Source organism: Branchiostoma lanceolatum, chromosome 18 (genome assembly GCF_035083965.1).
Source record: "Branchiostoma lanceolatum isolate klBraLanc5 chromosome 18, klBraLanc5.hap2, whole genome shotgun sequence".
NCBI lineage: Eukaryota > Metazoa > Chordata > Leptocardii > Amphioxiformes > Branchiostomatidae > Branchiostoma > Branchiostoma lanceolatum.
The window spans coordinates 2481653-2500811 of NC_089739.1; the positions used below are offsets into that span (position 1 = coordinate 2481653).

General features: G+C 42.2%; 2 protein-coding genes across 2 annotated transcripts; one reads left to right on the forward strand and one right to left on the reverse strand.

Moving 5' to 3' along the window:
* The first annotated feature begins 4315 nt into the window (after nt 1-4315).
* LOC136424443 (red fluorescent protein drFP583-like) lies at nt 4316-10127 on the forward strand. Its single transcript, XM_066413044.1, has 6 exons — nt 4316-4413; nt 4944-5036; nt 5589-5740; nt 7453-7552; nt 8672-8802; nt 9381-10127. The coding sequence occupies exons 1-6, from the start codon at nt 4411-4413 to the stop codon at nt 9556-9558; spliced, it is 657 nt and encodes a 218-aa protein (XP_066269141.1). The 5' UTR covers nt 4316-4410; the 3' UTR covers nt 9559-10127.
* Nucleotides 10128-12245: 2118 nt separating this feature from the next.
* On the reverse strand, nt 12246-17257 carry LOC136424801 (GFP-like non-fluorescent chromoprotein). The gene is made up of 6 exons (XM_066413463.1): nt 17164-17257; nt 16182-16274; nt 15310-15461; nt 14666-14765; nt 13811-13944; nt 12246-13037 (listed from the first exon to the last, which is right to left on the reverse strand). The coding sequence occupies exons 1-6, from the start codon at nt 17164-17166 to the stop codon at nt 12860-12862; spliced, it is 660 nt and encodes a 219-aa protein (XP_066269560.1). The 5' UTR covers nt 17167-17257; the 3' UTR covers nt 12246-12859.
* Between the last annotated feature and the right edge of the window lie 1902 nt (nt 17258-19159).

A 19159-nucleotide genomic window follows, 5' to 3' on the forward strand; every position in this document is an offset into this window, starting at 1 on the left:
ATTTATGTGTTATTGGCTTGTATCGTACCACATTTTAAGTGTACTTATCCTATTTATACAGTATGATTGTGAGAGAAAAGACAGAAGGAAAGAAAGAAAGACAGTTATCCTCAGGTTAAAGTGATCACATGATTTCTCCATATTTACCACTTCATTACCCAGGACCGATCCTGTCATCTTGAGCTGATAAATATCAGATTTTGTGACTTATCAAAGATTCGTGTCTGGAAAACTGTGATGTCTTCTGTTGTGACCTGTACTGAACCCAGTGGGTATGTGTGTGCAATAAAGGTCTTCATTCATTCATTCATTAATCGCGGAAAGGTTACAGACGCAAAGCCGTGGCGTCGATGTGGCGCAACGGTTAGAGCGTTGGACTCGAAGCCAATAGGTCCCGGGTTCTACCAAGTTGATTTGGTGTCTTCTTGCTTTGTTGTTATGGTGGAAATGTAAGAACAGATAGGTTTGTCCTAACTCAAGAAATCTCTATTTGTCCGCTTTGGTGAAGTGTACGGAATGGAAGTGAATTATGTCTTTAGACCACTTTAAACAGACACTCGCATGGATTAAAAGCGGCCCCTATATTTCCATGTCAGCACTGCAGTGGTATTGCAACATCCACGAACTGTCGATCTGCAATCATAAGTTCAACAGCTAGGGCTCCCCACTGCCGCGTAGCATATTGAATAGATTTCGAGGCCGAAGGCAAATGCCAAGGATGACAAAATCCCGCGACAGTCATGGGATACGCAAATTACGTTCTTGGATTTAGAAAAATACTATTAGCAGAATCATAACACTCTTCTCTGGGGCTGTCTGTGCCTTAAATGAAGAACAATTAGCGGCGGTTGCGAGGATTAAAGGCGGTCCTGATATTTCACTGTCAGCAACGGCAACAGGATTGCAATGTCTGTCGATCTGCAATGGTTGCTTTAACAGCTAGGGGTTCCCACTGCCATGTAGCATATTTAGTAGCAACAGCAGTAGTATTAGTAGGAGAAGTAGTAGTAGTAGTAGAAGAAGAAGTAGTAGTAGTTCTAATAGTAGTAGTTACTGTAGTAGTAGCAGAAGCAGTAGGAGGAAGAGGAGGATGAGGAGATAAGTAGTAGCAGGAGTAGTAGGAGTAGTAGTAGTAGTAGTAGTAGTAGAAGTAGTAGTAGTAGTAGTAGTAGTCCACTGCGTTCTGCTGCTCCTGTGCATCTACAACCAGTCTTTCTTCAAATTTCTCCACCATGTCTTGTGCCACGCGACCTTCCTTAGCTCCCGTAGTTTCCTCTCTAACCTAACGGTCAACTGTCCTCATTCTTTGAGAACGTTGTTCTCAAATTCTAATGAGTAGGTCCTTGCCTTGACTTGTATCTATGGAACACCTGCAGGGAAAAGTCCGCTCCCTGTTGTGCATGTGAAGGCGATCAATCACTGTCTTACTGTCACGGGTTTCAGACCGGAAAATGATGGATGGCCGGCAGAATCCCCCTTCTGTCTGCACCGCGTGTTGACAAACAAAACTAACATTCCGAGAACTCTCCTAGATCCGCTAAAAGTCGTTTCCCGTGAGAATACACCCCGACCAATCGACCTCTTTGAAACTCAGATTCGAGTCAGCCATGACCCGACAAATTGCTTCCCAGTTTTCTTTAGCGACTAAATCTGGCAATACAAACTCGCCAGTGAGATGCTGGAAGGTGTCAGCTTTTTTGGCACATTGGAAATGATAGAAGCTGACCGCGATTTAACGTTTAAAAAAATTCTACTACTATTTCCAAAGTGCAAAATTGTCAATCTGAAAACCTCTTTTAACCTTCCAGCATCTCACTGGCGACTTTATTTTGCCAGATTAAGTCGTTAAAGCAAACTAGGAAGCAACTTGTCAGGACCACAAAGTGACCGACACCGACGTGGATAGTAGGGTACCCTACAAAATCACGACAAGCAAATATCTTGAAGTCGAGGGTACAATCTTCAAAATAACTGAAAACAAAAAAAAGTTATGTTTTTTCAACAATTTGACGGCCACTTTGAAATGGGGTCATGCGGGTTCATTCGGAACTGCAGCCGACCAGCCTTGACAGGCAGCTGTAGAGGTCACGCGCATTTATACGCCGAATGGGAAAACTTCACAATCTCATTCCTACGATCTGAAAGCCCACTTATTATACTACCATACAGTAAAGTTTATGCCTCGCTGGCATTCACGTCAACGTTTTTACTTACTGTTCAAAATTCAGGGCGCACTATTAAGTAAAGTAGGAGCATCCTCACTACATAGCTTAACGCGCACAGTTTAGGCTGGGTGCCATCCTATTTCTACCGGGGCTCCTACACTCGCTACCCTAAATTTTAGGGTAGCGTGTGTAGGAGCCCCGGTAGAAATGGGATGGCACCCTTGCTACGTGCAGTCAACTGTGCCAAGGATTGGTGCTGACCGTAACAGTCCTTGTCCTATTTCATCGGTCATTTCTTTCTTCTCACCTCCCTTTTCTAAACTCGTCTCTATGGGACACTATTTAGACAAAGCCCTGTCCTTGTTGTGCATGCGGATCTCATCAATCACTGTCTAATGCTAGGGTCACATTTCAAATCCGTGGCCCGGTCGGGCAGTCGTTGAGAACGAAAAGTATGATATAAAAGACAATGAAAACTTAAAACGTACCGAAAATGATCTAAGAACAAGGCTTGTACATATTCATTGATGTGCACTTCGATTTTTCGTTTCCGCAATCAACCCTAGCCCGGCCGGGGACCAGATGGGAAATGTGACCCTGGCATACAGAAGACTTACTGTCACAAGTTTCAGACCAGAAAATGATGGATGACAAAATCCCCTTGTCTGTCTGCGGGTGTTGGGCAGAGCATTCCGATAAGCTCTATTTGTTCTCATCGCCCACACAGGTCTGGACCCGCGGCACGCTGGCGGCGTCGCCGCGCCCTCAACTGGATTTATGTTACCCTTGACTTTATAATGGGAATATTATTCAAAACATACAAGTATGACCAAAAAGACAACAAAACACGCAAAGCTTCAAAATATTCGTTTGTTGTCGATGAAATTCGTTGAGTGCCTTGTCAATTCGATCGGCCGCAGCGACGCCGCCAGCGTGCCGCGGGCCAGTGTAAGGGGGGGGGGGGCTTAACACCCTATTCTACTAGGGCGGCGCTTTCGCCGCGCTGCTTTTGCGATCTACGAATTAACAGAGCGCTCGACGGATTTCAAAGACAAAAAACTAACCATTTTACGCTCTGTGTTTTTTTTTTTTCAGTCATACTTGTACATCTTGCATAATATTCCAATTATGAAGTGACGGGTTGCACAAAGTCAATGTAGGTCGCAGAGAAAGGGCAGCGCGAATGGAATATGGGTCTTACCCGTGTTTCGTTCATTACTACTGATTATCACTACTGCATCTCCGGCAAACTAATGAACAGAATGGTTCTAATTTTGGTGATCATTTACAAACTGTTCAATATCTTGTAAAGTATGCCCCGAAATTTAAATTGTGTCCCTTGTTTCTGGATGAGCAAATAACGTCTTTTAACGCCCATCGTACAACGGCAGTATTGTCAAAAGCTGTCACGGTTAGATAATGTTCCTCACGCTTTAAGTTACCGTAAAGTGAGAGGATTCTGAATCAGTACTACAGTGTTCTCTGTCAGGCTTGGTGGCGTCTCGGTGGCGTCGCAATTGCGCAGTTGTAGGATGTTTGGCCCTGAACCGAGAGATCTTGGGTTCGAATCCTGGGTCCCCTTATTTTTCCCACTTCGCAATGCTGGTAAAAATGAGTACCTAGCTTTTGTTAGGGACGATCGTCGGGTATAACGTTAGATAGGAGCCCCGTGTTTGAGGAGAGCCACACCTCGAGCACGAAAAGAACCCACCAAACTTATCGACTTTACTTCAGTCATATCTTATCGTATCTATGTTACGTTTGTTCAGAAACTTGCTTAAGTTTGTCAATGTCTCTGTCTATTCTTATTTATTTTTTGGGGGCGCTGTAAAATAAGTCTATGTACTTGAGTGTGGCGCCTCTATGTCCCTGTCCATGTGTATCTTGTTTTCTGAATAAAAATAAATAAAAAAACTTATCGAAGAGAGTAGGGGTTGGCGACAAAAGAGCAGTAGTGCGCATGTGCAAACTAAATGTCCAAATTCTAGGGATCTAGAACAGCCGTGTCTTTGATATTCCAGACATTTGCCGACCGACTTTCTATACAATGGTCGAGTATCTCTAGTTGTGAGGCACACCAACATCGATCACTGTCAAAAGAACTCCTCTTACAAGAAGACTCCTCCCACACTATAAAAGGGAAACTGTATAAAATGCTCTGCCCGGGAACCGCTCCGCACTTTGCGAAGAACCTTTCTACTGGAGTTTACCCGAGACGACAGCGAACATAAAGATCCCAGCAATCATGGTGAGAAATCTTCTACAACGTTTCCTCCATGGTTGAATTTCGTGCATTCCAGTTGAAATGTTATTCATGTTGAACTGCGTAGACATAGTAGTAGGCCGTTGTTTTTTATGTGTTTTCTCTGATTTTGATTTTTCTTTCTTCCTTTTTCTGATTTTGTTGTATTTCTGATGGCTCGCGTGGTCTAAGGCGGGAATTTTTTAAGAGAGCGCAGCCCGTTGAAGGCAACGTTTTGAATTTTTCGCCAATCTTCCCTCGCCGTCACACTTAAGCCGGCGTCACAATTCATGTGAGCGTCGGCCGAATTTGTAGATCCCCCGAAGCTCGCCGAATTTCAAAATCGCCCGAGCGTCGACCGTATTTTCCAATGAAAACCTCGGATACGTCCTTCGAACACTAAAAACTAAAAATCCTCCATGAGATGGTACCATCTCTTGGACATGGACGAAGTCAGTATCGACTAACCTGGTAAAAAGCCAATTTTTGGATCAACTTTGATTTCTAAAAATCGCCCTTTTTTCTTAAATTTCTAGCCTCTCCCCGAAACTCATGATCTCCACCTGTACGGCTCAATCAACGGACACGAGTTTGACATGGCGGGCGGTGGAAACGGCGACGCCAGCAATGTAAGTTTGCCGTATCTTCTTTTTGTTTGACATATGGAATGTCTATTTGTCTGTATTGCAAAAAGTGATTATTTTTGCTTTAGGTAAGTTTGCGCGGGAAGAAGTTGTTCATTTCTACTTTAACGTACTGTTGTGCAGCCTGGTTATCGAACCAAAGAAACTACTTTTTCGGCCGCAAACTTTACCTGAACCAACAAAAAAAGTTAATACGAAAATCATGCAGATTTGCATCAAATCACAAATGTGAGGGGGGGGCTTTAGGGTCTCATTCCACTAAACGGTGATCGCCTTGGAACTTCGCTTTTTGCGTAACCATTGATTCATATTTGAAATATCATGCAAAGAACAGGGTCACAGTCCTTAGGAATGGAGTTTAAGCCATGATCCACTGTTCATTGTGCTTATCGAAAAGAAATAGGGGCATTTGTACGATGAACCTGTAAATACTACACAAAGCGTCTATCTTCTCTGTCACGACCAATGGAAGAATAGATTTTCAGTGAGCTAAACTGGATTGGAATCACTTTAGTCTCTTTTGACTTTTCTTCACAGGGTACAATAGTGACAAAGCTGACTTCAACCAAGGGTGCCCTGCAGTTCTCGCCCTACCTGCTGATCCCCCACCTCGGGTACGGGTACTACCAGTACCTCCCCTTCCCGGACGGACCATCGCCTTTCCAGGCCGCCATGCTTGATGAATCAGGGTAAGTTTGTTGGTACTGCATTATTTGATGTGTTTATTACTCCGGGAAGGAGGGTGACCTCCTGACGTGAGTATTAAAAATGATACGCCAAAAATAATTACTCAAGCAACTGGATAAGATTTTGAAAGAGTCAGACGTTTCAGACAGTATCCACTGTCTTTCGTCAGTGACTAACGATAGGACTGAGAACACCAGGTTTTATACCAAAACTCAGTCCTATCGTTAGTCACTGGCTGTTTCAAAATCTTATCCAGTTGCTTGAGTAACTATTTTTGGCGTATCTTATTACCTGGATGTCTAACCTTCATCAACGTATTAGAAACGATGTTGTTTGCACGTTCGCAGCTAGAACTCGCGATCAATCGGTACAGAACCAATCGGTACAGGGACTCACCGATACCCTACCTTGTCAAAGTACTAAATAGCGGCATATCATAGATTATTTATTGCATTTTGAATGACAAAGGAAAGCTTTTATGTTACAGTCCGTCCAATAGGCCAGTAGTTGACAATGCTTCACTTATGATGTGATCCTGTGTAAATTGTTCAGTTTGAAAAGTTTTTAATGACGTGTTGTCTGTGAGAAATGACGCAATTTAGCCTGCGGCTGCAATGATCTTTCAATTTCTAATAAACCATTCATTCCTTCATTCATCACGTCGTCACATCGGCATATCGTTTGTTAAGCCCCTGTCCCACTTGTGCTTATAAACAAGCCCGCAGTTGCGTATTAACATGGTATTTGGTGATGTATTGCCCCATTTCTTACAATCGCTTTGTACACGTTGGGCCGTCAGCTATGTATTAACATGTCAGGAGGCAATGCTCTCACTGGACCCGCGGCACGCTAGCGGCGTCGCTGCGTCCTAAACTGGATTTGTGTTACCCTTGACTTTAAAATGGGAATATCACTCAAAACGTACAAGTATGACCAAAAAGACAATAAGACACGCAAAGCTTAAATAGATTCGTTTTTTGTCGATGAGATTCGCTGAGTGCTTTGTCAATTCGATCGGCCGCAGTGACGCCGCCAGCGTGCCGCGGGTCCAGTGAGAGGGGGGCTTTAATGGCTGTGTATAACAGATTATTAATCGTTAACCCTTTGTGCGGTAAGGTGTGGAGAATACACATGTGTTTAGTTACAGCTGGTGTTTGTATTTGTGTGTATTTTATACACCAAACTGGAGATGTTATTATCCTACTGTTGCTGAGTGTGTGGAATTGTAATGGTTGTTATTTAGATATGATGATAGATACGAGATCAGCTTAAGCTATAAACTATTATTGGATTATATGCATTGTATCCCAGTCAAATTCATTGACAACTTGATACGTTGTAAAGGCCCTGTCACACTTGTGCGTATACTCAAGTGCGTATGGGGTGCGCATGAACATTTTGTTTGTTTATGTAAAGTTTGCAGGGAAGACGTTGCTTTCTGCTTTGACCCACCGTTGTGCAGCCTAGTTATCGAACCAAACAAATGACTTCTTCGGCTGCAAGCTTAACCTAAACCAAAAAATTGTTAATACGCAACTCATGCGAACTTGCATATACGCACAAATGTGCCATGGCCCTTATAGACTAGTCACCCATGTAATTTGCGCAGTATATATGATAGTGGACATGATTAATACCCAGGTCCTTTCACAAGTTGATAAGACAACAGCTGACGCTATTGCCTTTTTTTAATCGTTTAGTTTATTCTTTGCAGGTACGACATTGTTCGTACGTTCGACTTTGAAGACGGAGCCAAACTGATCATCGAGTATAAGTATGCCTTCGAGGGCACCAAAGTCAAGGGCGAATTTAAGGCAGGTTTTCTGGAAATTATCTTTGTTTATTTATTTCTATTTATCTATTTCTATTTATTTTTATTTATTCAGATTTACCACATTTGTGGAAGGATTGACATAACAGGTGAACTATTACCTTTTCAACCCAGACCAAACTGTAAGGTTTCGACCATCGCACACCGGGGCATGCCCCTACTCTTTTCGAAAGGTGTTGTGGGTTCTTTTACGTGCGCGGGGTGTGGCTCTCCCCAAACACGGGACCTCCATTTAACGCCCTATCCGAGGGACAGTAGTTCATAACTGCAATGCAAAGTGAACATGTCATTATTCCCCCGAAGAAGGAAAAAACGACATCAAAACGTCGGCTCATTTTCTATGTTGTTAACAAGTATAGAATACAACACGGGGTATTTCGACCGCGGGCTGGGACCCGAGAAAACACACATTTCAATGCGGAATGCGCCAGAAGTTGAGGGAGTTTTGTGTCCTCGAACACAAAACTGTAACAACATTGATTCTAACCTCCGAATCCGGTATTCGAATTTTCGGCAGCGGCGCAACCGGCGCTCTCGAAATGCATTCAAAATATTCTATGGAAGCCTGTGTGATAACACTCCCGAACCCTATGTGATACATATAGAATACAACACGGGGTATTCCGTATCACCCAAGGTACGAGCCCGACCGCGGGTAGGATCGCCCGACGGCCGTAGGCCGGAGGGCGATCCGACCCGCGGGAGGGCTGGGACCGAGGGTGATGCGGAATACAACGTGTTGTATTTCATTTATGTCATACCTTGGTCATACCCACCCGAGAAAACACACATTTCAATGCGGAATGCGCCAGAAGTTGAGGGAGTTTTGTGTCCTCGAACACAAAACTGTAACAACATTGGTTCTAACCTCCGAATCCGGTATTCGAATTTTCGGCGCAACCGGCGCGCTGGAAATGCATCCGAAATATTCTATGGAAGCCCGTGTAATACAACTCCCGAACCCTATGTGATACAGATAGTTATCACACGGCCCGGAACACCCGTATCAGGCCCAGGTATGACATAAAGATCTTTATTATTCAGTCATTAGACAATACGATGAAAGTATTGCTGAGGTAATGTGCCTGTCTTCTCGCTTTAGATGACGGGAACCGGGTTCCCAGACGACGGGCCGGTCATGACTAGCCAGATCGTCGGCCAGGACCGCTGTGTGTCCAGAACGAGGTACAAGGACAACAGCACCATGTCTGACAGCTTTGAGTGGACCTACAAGTAAGCTATCATTACACAATTGTACAATGAGTGCAATGGAAGATGACATACATTTTATTTGTCAACTGGGGAGTGTGTTAATTTATCATGTCTTCTAGTTTCATTCTGTTTACCTTCATGGAAGGAAAACATGTCACTTTTGCTTCATTTATACTTTCCATATAAATGACCAGGATCCGACAGTGGTCACTATGGTTACTTGTTAAGTAGCAGACATCCTGTGGTGTTCGATTGCCTTATGTAGCAAGTGGCAGGACAGAGCTGGAGGGGCTGGTTGTCACCATGGTTACTGGAGGTGTAGCAGACGCCCTGTGGTGTTCGATTACATTATGTAGCAAGTGGCAGGACAGAGCTGGAGGGGCTGTTCCCCATATATATGAATGTGGCTGAGTAAGAATAAACAAAGCAGTATTTTGTGAGGTAAGACCACGTGAGGGCAATATTGCTTTCAACTGTTACCTTTCTAGTTGTATAACGTTTCTTCCTCGATCTTAGTTTTAGCAATTGTCAGCTTATGTGCTATTGGTTAGAAAGGTATGGCAAATAATCTTAACTTCTATCAAACTATCTCCTTACAGTCTGAAGGATGGGGGTCGTTACGGGGCCATGGGATCGAGCAAATACATGTTCAAGCGTCCCGTCCAGGCTGTCAACATTGAGATGGATCCCATCTTCGTGTACCGCAAGTGTGACGTCACGGCCACTAAGACCGAGGTCACCCTGGATGAGGTGGAAACCGCGTTCTACACGGTGTGAGGAGCTTCCTGTCAGGGCAATCTCAAAGCAGATGTTGGGCTAGAAAATAGTAAAGACTCTTGACATTTAAAGTTCAACTTCAACAATTTAGTATCCAAAGCTCTGTATTCCAATATTTCATATTCTAACAAATATTGTATTGTATTGGATATTCACTTTACCAATTGTAGGAATATCGCCTTATTAATCATATCATTCCATGAATGTCAACTCAACATAATTTAGACAAGTGTCTGAGTAGTTAAATAATTAAAAAGGATTGAAAAATAACTGTTGATTGATTGATCAACTGTCCTCTAATTTAACTCTGTAAGCAGTTTACTTTGGCAAGACTTCGGCAATACTTCATGTGCTTGTTATGCCTTTAAACTTGTGTCTGCAGAAGTTGAAGTAAGGGCTATGAGAAATACTATGCAATTAGATTGCGAAACCTTTACGATTTTCTACCCAACAACTGCTTGGAGATTACCGTAAGGTTGCCTCATATCGGCCTGTAACAGCCTGCGCCAAAAGCTTAACTGATACACAATCAGAAAACAGCACGTACTATTAAAACTAAAAAGGCCCGGCCTGGAAGACTTATACTTATATAGCTACGATACTTGTATCTTGCTCATCATTTCTTTGCATGTGGTTTTCTTTAAAAATCTGTAAGTTTTGCTTTTTTTTCTTGTATTGGTACTTACGAGGTCTCGGGTTCCCTCATTCGTGAATAATTCAATTGTGTTGGAAAATCAATGGATAGCAAGATTCTCTATTTACAATCAACGTCTGTATACAATGGGCAGCCTGTCTAGCAGCTTTCTCAGGAAATTACTGATTTGTTCTATTCACCTCATTGCAAGTGTTGTAACATTAAACACCCATATTGTACGGCAGTGGTACCAATTACCTACCTATCTACCTAGTCCCTTGACCTCCGGGTCGTTGAGGGGAAAAGATAGAAATAATGACGATGGACATCTGTCTCCAGGTTCGTTTGTTTCTTGCAGCAGTCAGCCTAGGTACCAATTACTAGTAATCAAAAGTAGTCTATAACTTAATTGAACATGTTGCCATACCTAAAGGTTATTTTCATTCGAACATGTATGACTCTTCCAATGGTTTAACAACACGGCAGCTTCTTGGTCTTTACGTTTAGGCAACATGATTGAATTGGTTTTGTTATACACTAAGAGGAAGGTAAGGAAACGAAGAAGAAGAAACACTCAATTCAATGCTAAGGAAAGAGAACTATTGGGGTCAACTTCATTTTCTTGTGGTGGCTTTATTTAGCAACTTGACATTATTCACTCTGGATTCTTGTAGGTTAGTAATAAAGGTTGGTGGCTGCAAAGAATGCGTTCCTGTCTTTGTTGCGTTATGTGATATAATATCTATGTCATATGCCTAGGAATCAGTTTAACTTACTGGTACTGCCAACCCCGTATTTTCCGATGTTTTAATGACTTTGAATTGTACACGGGATCTCCAGCTTTGCCTTCCATCCGAGACGACATCCCTAGCCGAAGCTAGATACTCATTTTCACCAGTCAGTAGAGTGGAGAAATAGGTTTCGAGTGCATTCCCTGGATGTTTGGTATAGTAATGCCTAAAACATTATCAAATTTAAGTAAACTTTACTACCTAAAATAACTAGATACTCTAGCTGGTATATGGTAGAGTGGATTCATTCCTCAAGCTAACCGACATCTTTCACACCGCAGTCGTTCCTCAGTAAGACATCTGAAGCCGCGTAGTTCCTGTGTAGGACTTTTATTCAGTCTAGTACCTAGATACTCTAGCTGGGATAGAGCTAGACTATTTGGTGGACACATCAAGGTGGAATGAAATCTGTTTAACTTAGTCCGGGATTTGGTTTACATAATGATGGTGCTGGTTATTAGGGGAAAGGCGTTGGACATGTTGAAAACGAATTTATGGATGCAAAGCTATCAATTTGAAAAAAAAGTGTCGATTCTGTTCTCTAGAAAGAATAGATGAATAACTGAAAATTATGTAACAACGAGAGAGATGATCTTTAAACGGTACGTTAAAGAAGAAATGAACAACTTCTTCGCCACAAACTTACCTAACGCAAAACATGTGCACATGAATATAAACTGATACAATCTATGTTTACTACTTCATACACCTATGCCATTGAGACAAATTTTGTATTTCTAATGAGTTTAAACATATCTCTGATTATGAAATATATCTGCTCTTGCATATTTACCATTACCAAGTCGAATTTTCGTAGTCTATAATTCTTGTATTAAGTTCACAATGTACACATATCTGCAGACTGACTATACTTTTTTGACTTCTACTTAACCCATTGCGTATATGTGTACCTACCTACCTAGTCCGTTGACCTCCAGGTTGTTGGGGGGACAAGGTAGCAATGAAGATGGACATCTGTCTCCAGGCTCGTCTTTGTGTACAATAAGGTAAACTGATATATGCAAACTATCAACATTATGGCATATCAGATAAACAAAATAAGACAGGCTAGGGCGCATTCATTGTATCCGACAGCCTTTATTTCAAATGTAAAAGAATCCAGTAAGAACTATATATGTCAAAGTTACTATGAAAAAGTTACTTTTCATTGATCCAAAAAATATCGTATGATATGGGTGCATAATATCACAACACTTGCAATAAGGTGAATAGTACCAGTCAGTATTGCCTTGTGAAAAGTGACAGACGGTCACCGAAACGTTGGCTGTTGATTGTATTTAGATCCTGGTTGTGAGTAGAGAACATCGTTATCCAGTGCCTTTCCAATTCTCGAATGAGATAGATAGTTTAACAGGCAACCTGAGATATTGTGAGTGCCAACGCAAAAAAAAACTACCAAACCTACTGATCTTTGATGATAAGCACATGAAAAGGAATGATGAGAAAGTTCCTAGTACTGCTAACACGGAATACTTCTTGGCTGGGCCTTTTAGCTTGTTAACTGCTGTTGTCTGATTTTGCATCAGTTCACCTTTTTCCGCAGGCCGATGTGAGGAAAACTTACAGAAATCTCCAGGCAGATTTTTGGTTAAACAATCTCAGGTTCTCTGATTGGCTATCCCTAATGACAGTCCCTTATGCAATCAAGTATTGCAAAGAGCTTAAAGAGGGAGATATCTTTACAATTTCGTAAACATGTAAACTCGAGGCAATAAATCAACATATTTCAACCCATGAAAAATTGGAATACAGAGCTTTAGATACTTAATTGTTGAATGTTGAAGTTTGAATGTAGAAAGTATTTACTATTTTCTTGCCCAACATCTGCTTGGAGATTGCCCAAACAGGAAGCTCCTCACACCGTGTAGAACGCGGTTTCGACCTCATTCAGGGTGACCTCGGTCTTAGTGGCCGTGACGTCACACTTGCGGTACACGAAGATGGGGTCCATCTTAATGTTGACAGCCTGGACGGGACGCTTGAACATGTATTTGCTCGCTCCGTTGCCCAAGTAACGGCTGCCATCCTTCAGACTGGAAGTTCCAAAAAGTCAAGGTAAATGAGCCAGCAGATGCTAAAATCAAAAGCTAGGTAAAAATTATGCAACTATAAAGGTCACATTTTAAATGATGATTTTTGCCCTGACTTGGTCTAGCCCCACAAACGAAAGCTTTGTTTATTCTTACCCAAACACGTCTGCTTGACTGTTTACGCTAAAAATAGTTACTCAAGCAACTGCCAATAAAATTTTGATACAGTCAGACGTTTCAAACAGCATCCGGTATGTTTCGTCAGTGACTGCAGATCTGGCAGAACTAGGTTTTTGTACCAAAACTCTGATTAGATATGTTAATGAAGTGTCAAAATCATGTCCAGTTGTTTGAGTAACTATTTTTGGCGTATCTTATTACCCTCATCAAAGCACTTGACTGCTGGTATAGATGTAGTAGACCTTACGAAAGTCGCTGAATGTCCTTTTGTTGTGTCAATAAGGATTTCTGTAAATTTTCTACATGGTGACCGGCACCACCAGCTCTGTCCTGCCACTTGCTACATTATGTAACCCAACACCACATGGTGTCTGCTACTTAACCAGTCACCATGGTGACAACCGTCTGGTCTCGGTCACCGACCTTTAAAGCTATTTCTTTGGATAAGAAGACGAAACGGAGCAAAAGCGACATGATTTCCTACCATGAAGGTTAACATGGTGAAACTAGAAAATATAAACGCAGTCCTCATTCTAGAAATGAATTGTATCTTTATCTGTCACTGCAACCATTGTATATTGGTTATGATGACTTACTTGTAGGTCCACTCGAAGCTGTCGATCATGGTGTTGTTGTCAGCAGTGTACCTCGTCCTGGACACACAGCGGTCCTGGCCGACGATCTGGCTGGTCATGACCGGCCCGTCGTCCGGGAACCCGGTCCCCGTCATCTAAAGCGACATAATAGTCACATTACCTCAGTAATAGTACCATCGAGTTGGTGAATGACTGAATGATAAAGATCTTTAGTAACAACCTAGAAAATGATAGAATGAGCCGACGTTTCGATGTCGTTATTTTCTTCTCCGGGGCAATAATGGCTGGTTCACTTTGCATTGCAGTTGCACCTAGGTGACTGCATTTATCAGCTCGAAGGCAACCAAAATCCCGCAATTTTGGGACAACTAGTGTAAAGAATGAACTACTTTTAGGGACAACTTCACGGCAAGTTTAAGGCCAAAGCATCTAAACTTTTACAAGCATGCATTTGATACACAACAAAGAAGTCTAAATTTGACATAGAAATAAAACATCGTACCATCTTGTCAGATCTTCTGTCAATATTATATTCTTCCGAAATCACGAAAAGTGCCCTACTTCTGGTTGCAGCCGTACGCCAACAAAATAATAACCAAAACTTGCAATTGCAAGAGTTCGTCTGCCATGGCAACAATGGGTTTGGGAAGGAAAGAATTCTATTTTGAGTTGTGGGCCAAGTACTATATAATGATTACTATGCAAAATATGTCACCATCCTAAATGACGATTGCAGTCCCTAACATATCAAAGCTACGATCGACACTGGGATAGAACCCCCGCCCACTGATCCCAAGAAATATCAAAAACATTTAGATTGTCAACTTCTGCAAAGAAAATTTCCAGAAAACCTGCCTTAAATTCGCCCTTGATGTTGGTGCCCTCGAAGACATACTTATACTCGATGGTCAGTTTGGCTCCGTCTTCAAAGTCGAACGTACGAACAACGTCGTACCTGCAAAAAATAATTGATAAAAGCAACGATTAAGAAAGGCAAGAACGGTCATGCCTCTCTATATCATTTTACAACAAACAATTGCAAACTACACCCTAAGGTCATCTAATTCTTATCAGTTTAATGATATACACCGACTTAGATATACAATGACATTTCCAAGCGCACAACGTTAACGGGACATGTCAGGAGACCTTGGTATGGCATAAAAAATCACCCTATATCTGCTTACAACATTGCCCGATATCGGACCGAAATAAAGCGTGTGATGAATGGGAAGACTGTTCCACATGCGCGTCAATATAGGGGTGCAATTACGATATTACATTGACGATAAAAGCAGCTACGTTGTAAAAAAAAAGACATTGTACATCATCATGCCCAACCTAGCAAACGATATGCCAAGTTACACCAATGCGACAACGGGATCGCGAGTTCTAGCTGCGAACGTGCAGACAACATCTTTTCTAATACTCACGTCAGGAGGTCACCCTCCTTCCCGGAGTAACAAACACATTAAAAAATACAGTACCAAGAAACTTACCCCGATCCGTCCAGCATGGCGGCCTGGAACGGCGACGGTCCGTCCGGGAAGGGGAGGTACTGGTAGTACCCGTACCCGAGGTGGGGGATCAGTATGTAGGGCGAGAACTTCAGGGGACCCTTGGTGGAAGTCAGCTTTGTCACTATTGTGCCCTGTGAACAAAAGGGATCCCAATCCAGTTTAGCTTACTGAAAATCTATTCTTCCATTGGTCGTGACAGAGAAGATAGACGCTTTGTGTAGTATTTACAGATTCGTCGTACAAATGCCCCTAGTTCTTTTCGACAGGCACAACGAACAGTGGATCATGGCTTAAAGTCCTTTCCTAAGGACTGCGACCCTGTTCTTTGCATGATATTTCAAATATGAATCAATGGTTACGCAAAAAGCGAAGTTCCTAGCGATCGCCATTTAGTGGAATGAGACTCTAAAGCCCCCTCACATTTGTGATTTGATGCGAGTCGGCATGATTTGCGTATTACCTTTTGTTTTTGGTTCAGGTAAAGTTTGCGGCCGATAAAGTAAATTCTTTGGTTCGATAACCAGGCTGCACAACGGTACGTTAAAGTACAAATGAACAACTTCTTCCCGCGCAAACTTACCTAAAGCAAAAAAATGTTAAGACGCTACTCACAAAAAAAAAAAAAACTCGTGCGCACATGAATTTACGCACACGTGTGAGGGAGCCGTAATATCATGAACGGATAGCTGCGGCGACTGTTGCAGAGCTTCTCTAGCTTGCAGTTTTAGCCGTTACAAAGATGCCACTTTATAGTAATCGTAGCTAAGCACAACACTGAAATAATCACTTTTTACAATTCGGAAAAATAAACATTCCATATGTCAAGCAAAAAGAAGATACGGCAAACTTACATTGCTGGCGTCTCCGTTTCCACCGCCCATCATGTCGAACTCGTGTCCGTTGATTGAGCCGTACAGGTGGAGATCATGAGTTTCGGGGAGAGGCTAGAAATTTAAGAAAAAGGTTAAGAAGAAGAAAAAAAATGTTCGAACATAAGACGACGACAATGAAAGAGCTACGAATGACTGCATTCGATGCGTAGCCGTGTTAATTGCCGCAAATGGTCACGTATTGTCGCATGTTAAGCCCTCTCTCACTGGACCCACGGCACGCTGGCGGCGTCTCTGCGTCCTAAACTGGATTCGTGTTACCCTTGACTTCATCATCAGAATAGCCTTCAGAACGTACATGTGTGATTAAAAGGACACCAAAACACACAGAGGTTAAAAAGATTAGCTTTTTTGTCGATGAAATCCGTTGAGTGCTTTGTCAATTCGATCGGCCGCAGCGACGCCGCCAGCGTGCCGCGGGTCCAGTGAGAGGGAGAGGGGGGGGGGGGGGGGCTAAAGTGTGACGGCAAGGGCAAATTGGCGAAAAAGTCTAAACGTTGCCGCCAACAGGCGTCGCCCACTTAGATTCCCGCCTTAAGGGCCCTGTCACACTTGTGCGTATATGCAAGTCCGCATGAGTTGCGTATTAACAGGTTTTTGTTTTAGGTTTGCAGCCAAAAAAGTTATTTCTTTGGTTCGATAACTAGGCCGCAAAGTATAAAACAACTTCTTCCCTGCGAACTTTACATAAACCCAAAAATGTTCATGCGCAACTCATACACACCTGAATATACGCACAAATTAAGTGTGACAGGGCCTACAAACCACATGAGCGTTCAGAAAAAAAGCACAAATCAGAAAAGAAAAATTGTCAAAAGAAAAAAAAAGACGCAACAAAAAAACACCGGCCTACTACAATGTCTACGTAGTTTAACATCAATAATATTTCAACTAGAATGCCCGAAATTCAAATGTGGATGAAAAGCTATACAAGATTTCTCACCATGATTTCTCTGATCTTTACGTTCGATGTCGTCTCGGGTAAACTCGAGTAGAAAAGTTCTTCGCAAAGTGCGGAGCGTTCGCCAGACCGAGCCCTTTATACAGTTTTTTGTTCAAACGTCACATGGCACCATGGTCTTGTGACAAGTCTTATCGGTAATAAATTGCCATTAGTAAACACTAAGACTCACGTCCGTTTCTTGTCAGTTTTATAAATGACGCCCTTAATAATTACGCACACACTTTTAATTACGTCAATACTCAGATCATTTAGGTCACCTAAAGTGTCGATGTGGACATGGGTTTGACTGACATGTCACCCATTTTTACACCAGTTATAGGAGTCGATTTCTGGGTTCTGGGTCAATGACTCTAAAGCAACCCTCTCACTGGACCCGCGGCACGCTGGCGGCGTCGCTGCGTCCTAAACTGGATTTGTGTTACACTTGATTTTATAATGGGAATATCATTCAAAACGTACAAGTATGACCAAAAAGACAACAAAACACACAAAGCTGAAAAAGATTCGCCAGAGTGCCGCGGGCCCAGTGAGAGGGGGGCTTTATGGAGTCCTAAACTCCAGAGGGGGAGTTATTTTCCAATAGATGATAAATTTAGGAAGTAAAAATGTATACGTTTTACAGTATACGATAAAGTGCTAGTACCGTGCGCATCAAAAAGCATTCAGTATCTACCAAATTCCCCAGATGATCCTCTATTTTCTAATTAATCAAATCAAACAAACTCAGCCTATGGCTTAATACAATGTGCCTGACAAAAGTTAGATTACAAAAAGAATGTCAGGGGGATAAGAAAACCTCGTCTTGTTATGTGTTCTTTTATATCTTATTGGCCTTCTTATTGTGCTTTTCCCTCCTCATTTATGCCGAAAATATTCACGATTAAAGATGTATGTTTACACATAGGGAATACATGGGTAGGGTCTGTACGGGTTTAGTGAGTATCATATTGTTTTAAAAAACACACCTTGTGTAATTCACCACGAGCAGAATTCTGTAAAACGTCGGCTGATTATGTATTTATTGCTACATAATCTAGTGGAAAATAACACCCTCTTCTGGAGTTTAGGACTCCTTTAAGTAGGTCAAGGCTCCTGGAGACGATAGTGTTTGCTGCTGGCAACCTTTCATTGAACGTCCTGTTGACAGTGATTCTTTCCTCGCCAAGGAACGTTACAATTAAGAAGGCCGACTTCAGCTAACTTTATCTGGACAGAGCGTGTGATGGTGCTTGGTTACCTGTAATCTCGGTATGTCGTTTGCTGATGGCCAACTTCCGTTGAGCGTTTGGTTGACCTTGTTTTTTTCCACGCCAATTAGTATCGAAATGCCAACAGAAGAAAAATCATTTGTCAAAAACAACTCAACTAATGTCGGGTTACCTGGGATAGAAGGAGCCACAGGCGAAAATTCAACGGACTTTTTGTTGGCATAGAGTCTCGTTCCGATAATGATCTTTGAAATTGAGACGAGATTATAAGCACTTGCTCACGAGAGCAGTTTGATAAAGATTTCGTCTTACCCATGTTTCGTTGTTTTAGTAAATGCCTGTAGAATATAATAATAAACGTCTTTGGGGACACTTAGAGCCTACCTTTTGCAAACCACAACAGGTCTCGATGTTGTGCCATTGAGAAAGGCACTTCACAACAATTTGTTCCCTCGACTTAAGTGTGAATTTGTCTGCATTTCATACGCGGTAAACCACCTCAAGGCGTAACACACCAGGTTTGTACTGAAGAGTACAAGCTGCATATCCGGACAAATCTATTTGATCCACTCACACCGGGAAGGACCAAGAACGTCTTGAGCAAGTGACCTATTTAAAACAAGGTCTTCTTGCACAACGGTTTGAGGCTTTTTACAACTATTATTTGCATTATATTTTGTACCCGGTAAACCACCTAATGGCGTAACACACCAAGTTTGTACTGAAGAGTACTTATTCCCCTTCTTGTTCTTCTTCTTCCGTTCCAA

Excerpts from the sequence above, each read along its gene's own strand:
- LOC136424443 (XM_066413044.1), top strand. Across the intron at positions 7,553-8,671 it reads AAGTCAAGGGCGAATTTAAG|ATGACGGGAACCGGGTTCCC; the intron begins GCAGGTTTTCTG and ends TTCTCGCTTTAG. Across the intron at positions 8,803-9,380 it reads AGCTTTGAGTGGACCTACAA|TCTGAAGGATGGGGGTCGTT; the intron begins GTAAGCTATCAT and ends ATCTCCTTACAG.
- LOC136424801 (XM_066413463.1), bottom strand. Across the intron at positions 14,766-15,309 it reads GCCATGCTGGACGGATCGGG|GTACGACGTTGTTCGTACGT; the intron begins GTAAGTTTCTTG and ends TATTTTTTGCAG. Across the intron at positions 13,038-13,810 it reads AGCTTCGAGTGGACCTACAA|TCTGAAGGATGGCAGCCGTT; the intron begins GTAAGTCATCAT and ends TGGAACTTCCAG.